This window comes from Phalaenopsis equestris, unplaced genomic scaffold, assembly GCF_001263595.1.
Source record: "Phalaenopsis equestris unplaced genomic scaffold, ASM126359v1 Scaffold000122, whole genome shotgun sequence".
Classification (NCBI taxonomy): Eukaryota; Viridiplantae; Streptophyta; class Magnoliopsida; order Asparagales; family Orchidaceae; genus Phalaenopsis; species Phalaenopsis equestris.
This window is the reverse complement of record NW_018164564.1, coordinates 9,316-18,513: the sequence shown is the minus strand read 5'-3', so window position 1 is coordinate 18,513 and position 9,198 is coordinate 9,316. Positions and strand designations below refer to the sequence as shown.

Genomic DNA, 9,198 nt, shown 5'->3' with positions numbered 1-9,198 from the left:
CATGAAGCATAGACAACTTTAAGAAGCTTTTTTCCTTAAAACATTTTGTATCATGATGAAATAAAATAAAGTAGTTTTTGTTTCAACTTTTATTTTTAAGTATATGAAAAATTTATTAAAACCTTACTTATTATACATACGATCCTAGGTTTAAACAACTTTCGGGAAACTCTATAAGTTCATGTTGGGAATCGTCAACGTTTTATTGACACTCAGAGAACTCAAACTCAAGTAACATTGCAGACAACGACACAAGACGTTTGATTGGTAAAACTCCAAAATTGATAGTGGTGCAAGACATGCGTTCGGTAAAAATTCTCCAAAATTGATAACAATACAAGATGCTCGATTGATAAATAATATATTTAAAAAACTAATAATGATGCAAGACATTTTCTTGGCGATAGACAGAGACAAACCCTCATTGCCCAAGCATTAATAAAGGCCAATGTCTCTTAACTCATCCTAGGTCAAACTTTGGAATTAGTTCCATAAAAATCAATAATAAGATTCATGGTGGATGGTGAGCAAATATTCTTAACGACAAGTCTCAACAATTACCCACATGAAGGCTACAACGAGATTTGTTGTCCAAGGCGACAACCTGACTAAGCAACCGAGACATAGGAAGTATAAGACTTGAGTTGGGTAGTAACGCATTAAAACTAATTAAAGGCCATTCCTAAGAGCTAAATTTTGCAGCCAAACATTCATCAAAAGAAATAATGTGGTAAACGTAAAACAAGAGACAAAGAAAAAATTGACTAAAAAACATCATTCAATTTCATAGAAGATTACAAAAATATTTACAAAAAGATTCATATACCTTACAAATGTTCAAAAAAAAAAAAAAAATTCTTCAAGTACAATATAATCAAAGGGATAGGGCATTCAAATAACCCCCCTCCCCCCTCCCTCCCATTATCCTCGATGCTTCCTTCCACTTCATCTTCTTTGTCATCTTCCTCCTTGTCAAGAGAAAATTTTCCATACAGAGTCCGGACACAGCTCTATGTGCAGACTTCCAGTAATATGCCGCAATGTGGAGGTTATTTTAGGGTTATTGAAGCGAAATTAAGGAGGTTATTGGGGGATTATTGGAGGGTTATTGCGAGGGTTAATGCAGGGGATTATTGAAGTAGAATTGCGGATGTTATTTGGGAGTTATTGGGGGGTTATTGTAGAAGTTACTGACGCGAGTTATTGAAGTGGAACCATCGGAGGTTATTGGGGGTTATTGGAGTGAAACTGCAGAGATTTCTGGAGGGTTATTAGGAGGTTATTAAGAGTTTATTATGGCGTTATTGAAGTTAATGCCAAAATAACCTTCCCAATAACATTCACACTTCCACTCTAATAACCTCCGCAGTTCCACTCTAATAATCTTTATGGTTTCACTTTAATATTTTTTTAGGCGGGCTCGATATAACACACATGTTGGTATATTACTGGAGTCCCCACGTGGAGCTACGCACATACACCGTTTGTAAAATTTTCTCTTTAGTCAGAAAGGAACATAGCAGGTTCTCTTAAGTTGGACCATTTTGTGTCGACGATCTTTTTCTTCATAAATTCGCTTATTTCCGGAGAGGTTCCAATCCCGAGCTACTGAGCATGTCCATCTACATTCTCTTTTTTTGACTTTAGTGTCATCATCCTGTCCCTCAAAACTTGATTCTATTTTAAAGTTGCTGAAAAAAAACTCTGACTGATTGAGCATCTCATCTTTGTTCATTGCCAACCATTTCTTAACTGCTAATGCCAGTTCCTCAACCATCTTCACCCATGCATCCAAGATTTATGACTCCTCCATGGAAGTAGCCATTTATTGGTAGTGGGAAGCCTGGCAGGACATCAGATGATATCAATCAGTTGTCTGGTAGAGGTCTGGATGTTCAAGTCTCCTAAGAGACCACTCGAAAGTGTGGAACCTAATAATCTCATCAATAAATGAAGGATAGTTCACCGTCATTGGAGAGTCAAAATATCAATTAATCTTCATGCCAATCATGGAAAAACTCTTATTGGAGCTGTTCCACACATGCACTCCCTCATCTTGGAAAGGAACTTACTTAGGTGTGGAAACCCTTCCACCTTTTTTGGAATGGAGGAAGCAGGTGTTGAGATCAGAAACATAAGCCTTCCCCTCTTGGTGGTGTACCTCCTCTTAAGAAGCTAGCTCGGGCTCATGCTCAGATCCAATTTTACTTTAGATAAAAGGGGATCGCCAACTTGCTTCTCTCCTTGATTTTAGATCAATGAAGGATGGGCTCGGTGGCAAATCGGTCGCTGACCCCATCTTCACTCTTTCTGTCGAGGCCTCTCCTTCAACATCACTTAATTCTAGTACACTCGACATTTTTTTGTCTTCTTGATGATGTGCACCCAAAGAACATGCATTTAATAGAAAGCTTTTAGCTTTCCTCTCAATTAGCCTTAATTCACTGGTGGAAACATTTTGAACAAAAAAAAGTAGATTCAAATACAAAAAAAACAAAGTTAACACTTTTAACATTATCTCCATCAGGAATGATTCTGGACACCAGTTTGTTGGCTAACACCGAGGTTTCGGAGCGAGTAGACTTCACTTAATATTTTTTTTTGGCACTCTGAGCAATAGCCTTCATTTATTGTCTAGCCTCTTAGTCTAAAGTTGCCTAGAATTCCTTTATCATCAACCCAAACTTCTCCGACTATATTGCCCGATTGAGGACAAACAGTTCAAGGTAATGGAAAATCCATGGTTGCTGCCCCTTGATTCCTCTTATTCAAATCAAAGATGATCTGATAAAGATCTCTTCTTCTTAGCCACACCATACATCAAAATAGTATAGATTTCTCAGCTGATAAAAGAAGAGTTGAGCATGAAACGCATATTCTAATTTTTAATTTTATTTTCCAACCCCAACCATTAAAACCCAGAGCCATAAAAAATTGAGCATAATTATCCTAACTAACCCGAAAAATAAACATGTAAGTGAAACGCCCATTGACCATAAGATTTCTTTTTAGTAGTTAAAGAAAGCATAGGTCATAATAGCTTTTTTGGAGTTCGTCAAAACCTGAGCAGGAATAACCCCATACAAGTGAAAACTACCCACAGTTTATGGTAAAGCAGTAGTCTCAAATCATAATTGAACTGATCTTGCTAGAAAACGAGATCAGTACAAAAAAACTTTATCACTCGGTCATATCTCTCAGTGCCCCGGAGCTGTACGACAGGATCATAAACATAGGTACTTTGCATAAGGACCACCTATCCTGATGGCATGGTCAACCATTCAGTCACAAGAATTGATAAAAAGAGCTTCAGAGAAAACTTCAAAGCAATCTGAAGAAGCGCAAAAAAAGATGGTTGGGAAAGTGGGAGAAAATCAAGGGAAAAAGAAGAAAGCTAAATGTCAGGCAAAAACCCCTCACCCTTATTATAAGGTGAGGGGAGGATTTGAACCTTCAGAAGAGCAAAAGCAAAATTACTTGAATAACTTCCTAACTGTATAGATTAAAAACTGGCATCACAACATGATTCCAAAAAGTAATAATTTGAAATTAGATATTACAAGCACTACTCGAAATTATTCTAAGAGGAAGTAATTTACAAGGAATTCTCCCACTACTTCAGTCAAGACATACCCTCGATGAAGCATGCTCTTATACATGACATCTCCCCCAATATTAAATTGGTCCACTCAGTCTAATTAAGTTTAGACCCGAGACATGGAACATGTCTCCCAAATGCTCATCATCTCCTTGAAACGGGCAATCATTTTCAAATGAGGAGAGGTCATCTCCCCTTCCATCATGTTTGTTTTTTCAACATGAACAAAAAAACCATGTATCTCTCGCCTTAAGGGATTCTAACTACTGAAGCAAAGGAGTCATCTTTCTCATCCAAGCGATGGGCCAACAACCTAGTGAACATCTGATGTCCATCAGTTGTTTCCTCTTGGGCATCTCAAGAACCATTTAGAAGAATAACTCTTCATCCTCACATGGGAGTCGGTCGCTCCCAGCAAGTTCCTGAGCCGCAACTACTAACGATGTGATTGGGTCCTCACCAACATTCGTCGAAAGTGAATCAACGCCTGTTGCCTTTGGAATCGGATGGGCTACACTAAGAGGCAATATAAATAAAATGAACTTCAGGAAAGAATAAAATTTAGATAAAGAAGATCAAAGCTTCCCATACCAAGGATTCAATCCCACTAGGACGTTATAAACGACACATCACCCTCACCAAATATCGGCAAAGCATTAGTGTTCTTTTGCACCCCGCACGACTCTAAAGTACCAGCAGCTTCCTGGGCAATCTGATCGGTCGGTAGGATTTTGGTCACAACAAGAGTAGGAACCGACAGATCGACAAGTTGATCACCCGATCGGGCTTCATCGTCTTCTGCTGACTACCGCAGAGCGAGTCGAATGATCCCACCTGATCTTGTGCAACAAACTTTTATTTTCTTAGCAACAATCTTCTTCTTCCTCTTTTTGTCTTCCAGATAGGATCACACCCTCGATACCCCAGAAGGCTTGAGATACATTACCTTGTCGTAGAGATTGACCCCATGAGCTAGCTCTTTCATCATGACAATGCTTGCAGGCTAATTTTTCCAAACAAGGATTTAAGTAAAGTAGATATGGAAAGGCAAAGTACTCCACACTCTATTTAAGAAACCGAGGGCACAAAAATCTAGAGAATTTGATTATTGAATCATTAGATAGTTATTAATAAGATTTACTCTTTGTATTAAATTTTCTTATTTATATTGCAACATGACTTTCAAAAAGTAAGAGAATTGAGGAACTAAATATGCATACATAAAATGAGTCAGTATTGATCCAGATGAGATCCGACTGTCCAGAGAGAAGAAAAGTACATCAAGGGACGACTCAATGTAGAAGTCCCGGAATCCCAATTTTCCAAATTGCAAAACAAAGATAATGCCTACCAAGTCATAAAGGCAACCAAAGGACTTGAAACCAAGTGGCTCGGCCATATACGAGCAATATGAAAATTTGAGCCTATCACCACAATGATACCGAGGTAGGAGCTAATCTCTCGAGTCCTGCAATTATATTGGAAACATCCAGCAGTCCCCCAATTGTTATCAAGAGTAAATAAGACAAGAATTAGCTATCCCTCATAATCTCTTCGTCAAAGAGTAGCTACCTATCGTATTAAGGTGACTACCCAATAGCCTAACTCCACTTTACCGACAAAAGTCTCTTACCCAAGATCATTGGTCGACGGCCAGACCAGACCAAGCAGTTAGAAAATCTTAGTTGATCGAATCATTCATGACAACCCTGAGCTAATCTAGACCATCCGACCGATGACAATGACTCAGCCTAGCCAACTGGACTAACCTCGCTAAGTTGAGGCTTCGCAAGCCCAACCAATCGAGTCAAAGAGTAGTTAAGCTCTAGGCCCACTTTTGTGAAATACCTAGAATATATTGTAACAACACTATTTAAATAGATCATTTCATAAATAAAATGGCACACACTACTGGTCATCACAGTGCACTATTTTCTCTATCTCTCTCTATCTCTTCTCTCTTCTTCTACATTCTAATCCATTGAAATGTGATTCTCTCACAAATCAAGATTCAACAATTTGGAAAATGCCTTAGGCCAGTTAAATTATATCAAATCTCTCAGCAAAGATTATTGGAAAATACTGAAATCAGCAGAACTTATGAATCAAAAGAGAGACGAGAGCTTTTCTCGTTACTTCGAAATATAAAATTAAAGCCATGAAGTTAGCAAGACATCTCACGAGTTTTATACATTGTACAGCACCACATGAAAACAGCAGTATAATATCAGAGTTAATAAGCACTTAATACAACGCACTTATTCAAAAATTGAAGTAACAAATCTAATCTAATATACAACAAGAGGAGCTGGAGAATCTGTGTCCACAGGGCTGTTTATCTTCCACTCATGATCATCAACAACGACTGAAACAGCTGCATCAATCAAATCTACAACTGAAAAACAATGAGAGAGAAGATAAAACACAGTGGACAGAATCATCTCTAATCACCTCAACAAAGCAAAGTGACACGTTTGTGATTCTGAATTATCTACTGATACCCAAGCGTTTGCCCAAAAACTACTTCGCAGTTAACCACAGGTGTGCATTGTAGTTGCTTTTCAACTACACATCTTTTGTAAGGCACAAAGCCTCTAGCAGCGTTTGCAGAAGATGGAATAACACTGCTGAAAGCTGAATTTTTGCTTGGCTTCAGCACTAATGTTGGTGTTAATTCGTTCATTTGTACAGCACTCTCAGCTGCCTCAGAATTGCAATCGGAGGTAGTGTTGGAATCAGCTTGTGAAATTTCATTCGAAGTAGGAGCAATATGTACAAATTTACTATCAATGGAATGATCTAAAGTTGGATTAAAGGGTCTTGAAAGGTGGAAAGGCATAACTCCATACAAATTCCACCAAGAAGGAAAAGAAACCATATTAGATTCCACAAGGCATGTGTGATCCTCATTAGAAGACAAACAATGAGACCTAGGTGAAATTCGACCATAGCATTTACCTCCGCTTTCACCCAGGGAATCAGACTTATCCTTTTCCTCAGGTTTTTGTGATTCCGGATCTATTTCTTTACAGTTAGAGAATGCCTCCTGGTATTCCAACTTATTCTTATCTCTCGAAGACTGCTGCTGCAATTCACCTACTACGACTGTCCTTCCAAACAACTTAAGACTTGTCATTTGCTGTCCTGTAACTGGACCCACCGCAGATGCAAAAGATTTTTGAAAGCCGGAGTCTATATCCTGAAAGAAAGGATTTTGTGAACTATTTTATCATTTTCGCAACAATGATAGTATCATAACGGTTTTATAAGAACTTCAAGTGAATGAAAATACCATTGGAGATACATCTTGCATGCAAGAGAAAGCAGGTTGAACCGTTGATTGATTACACTTGTAGTCAGCTGATTTAGATCGGCTCCCTTGTCCGACCAATGTTTCCTCTACCGTGACAGTCCTATCAGCAGATGAAACTGGTGACATACAAGGCTTTAGGGTGTCAGCAGCAGTTGTTCCAATTGTTTCTGATCCAAATGCAGACAACACTGATGTTGGTGATTTACTCTCCTGCTCAGAAACCGACTGTTTACTGGAAGGCCACAGCTGTCCATCTATAAGAGAACCTTTCCTAATGGATAGATGACCCAATTTACGGGGGTAAGGATGATTTGGTTTCTTTTTGGGTCGTGGAGGAGGTATCTCTATAACTTTGACACTACCTGGACAATCGCTTGATGAGTCCCGTGTCACCTACAAAATGAATGGCAGAGAAATCAACACAAATTTAAGGAAACATTTAGTTAGAATCTACAAAAAATTGTTCTCATGACCCCACTGTGCACATTTACTTATGTATAACCATCAACAAGAAATTATGAGAGAAACTATTTATTAAGATTTAAAAGCAAGACCTTCGAAAAAAACTTCTGAGCATGGCTTCGAATCTGAACTGTAGTCTTTGATCCTATATGCTCTGAACAAAGAGATTCATGGTGATGAATAAAGGAATGATATATATCTGTGCATGCTTTGCAGAGAATTCATAAGAGTTAAAGAGAGACACTTTTAAAATGAACTCGAGGGGAATTTGATCATAATATCACCTTCTATTCTTCGCCAGGCTCGGCCATAAAGTTTCAGTGCTTCCAGAAATTTATTGTGCTCTTCTTCGGTCCATCTTTCTCGTTGTTTAGTTATTATATAAGGTTTCCTTACCTGCTCATCATGAAAGATTGGGTGTTGCTATGGTAGAAAAGAAAGTAAACAAATTCCATGGAACCAAACAGACGTTGCAAAGTGACATGCCAGTGAGGATTCTACAAAAATACCTTGATAGCAAGTTCAGAAATTGGTGAATCAGCTTCTTTAATCATGTCGAGACAATTTGCAGACGAGGTTTCTCCGTCCACACACATTCTCTTGAAAGAAAATAAATAGTACCTTGCAATCCTAACATCAATTACAACAACATCAGATTAGTAAATAGCATGGCTAAAGAAAAACTAATATCTAGTGACATACAAGCTATTTGAAATCTTGAGGAAAAAAAGAGGAAGATTTTAATCCATTATGTATGATATTGTAAGCACACTTTCCAGGAGCACAATTGCTACAAATTTAGCCGCATGAATTTAGATAATATTCCATATAATACCAGCTTAATTTAGATTAAAATAAAAAGATATCATCGATCAGTTCTCATTGGCATATGTAGAGCTTTTTATCTTGCTCAACAACAGAACACCTGAACTACACATACAAGCAATGGCATATCTATAAAGGAGTAAAAAAACACAACTTATTAAAATTTTATCGTGGCAGCTTAAAATTAGCCTTTTATCCTCTTAACGCGAAAATTATTTTGTCATCATTACTAAAAGGAAAAAAAAAACTCTTTTTCTTAGAATAAATTGCAAGAGTATTCTGGGAACTCCAAGAGTACAAAGACATGTTATCTCAACACACCAAATATTATATTAAGAACGGCAACAGAGTGTGATTATTTTCATAAGGCCAATTTATAAAAGTAAGAGAAATATTTTCAGCTAGTTTTCATTTTAAAGCTGATTAACAGCACAATTCAAGTGCCAAAAGCAACATACAACAATTCAAGTGCTAAAAGCAGCATAAAACAAGGACGAAAAGCTGAATCTAACAACTCCATCGCTGATAAACATTCACAGAGCAAATTCCTTGATAGATTTCTTCACAAGTCATAAAACATGCACAATAAACAGGAAAGCCGAAAATTAGGCCGGTTTTCCTCCCAGCTACGCAACCTAAATTAACAGAAGATCAAACCTCTTCTCAAAGTAAGTGTCAAAAACAGATCTTCAACCCCTCTCAACATAAGTCCAAAACGGATCTGTACCGCTTAGAACAATAAAAACCCTCTAATTCAAAATTCCCATATGGATTGAGTAGCATCAAGCCCCGCCCCAAATTTAACAAAAATAAAAATCCCATCCTTGCAAACAAAAATCCTCAAAGGCAACGATACCCAAAGAACAAACACTAAATCATCCAGTAATCCAAAGAAACCGAAATTCTGGCATGAATCCCAAAACCATAACCGAAGAACAGTTGAGAAAAACAAATTACCGATCACATAATCCCTCCAAACAAAAAGTGGAGAATCAGCAGG

General features: G+C 37.7%; 1 protein-coding gene across 1 annotated transcript; it reads right to left on the bottom strand.

The window, feature by feature from the left end:
• Positions 1-5,743: 5,743 nt before the first annotated feature.
• On the bottom strand, positions 5,744-9,197 carry LOC110021130 (protein REVEILLE 1-like). Its single transcript, XM_020719484.1, has 6 exons — positions 9,156-9,197; positions 7,883-8,003; positions 7,658-7,769; positions 7,466-7,527; positions 6,891-7,304; positions 5,744-6,797 (listed from the first exon to the last, which is right to left on the bottom strand). The coding sequence occupies exons 2-6, from the start codon at positions 7,967-7,969 to the stop codon at positions 6,090-6,092; spliced, it is 1,383 nt and encodes a 460-aa protein (XP_020575143.1). The 5' UTR covers positions 7,970-8,003; positions 9,156-9,197; the 3' UTR covers positions 5,744-6,089.
• Between the last annotated feature and the right edge of the window lies 1 nt (position 9,198).

What these genes read in the sequence shown, in the direction of transcription:
- LOC110021130 (XM_020719484.1), bottom strand. Translation starts at nt 7,969, where the DNA reads ATGTGTGTGGACGGAGAAACCTCGTCTGCAAATTGTCTCGACATGATT. An exon ending in TTTCTGAACTTGCTATCAAG is followed by an intron (nt 7,770 to 7,882) that starts GTATTTTTGTAG and finishes CATGATGAGCAG; the next exon opens with GTAAGGAAACCTTATATAAT. An exon ending in AGCCTGGCGAAGAATAGAAG is followed by an intron (nt 7,528 to 7,657) that starts GTGATATTATGA and finishes CTCTTTGTTCAG; the next exon opens with AGCATATAGGATCAAAGACT.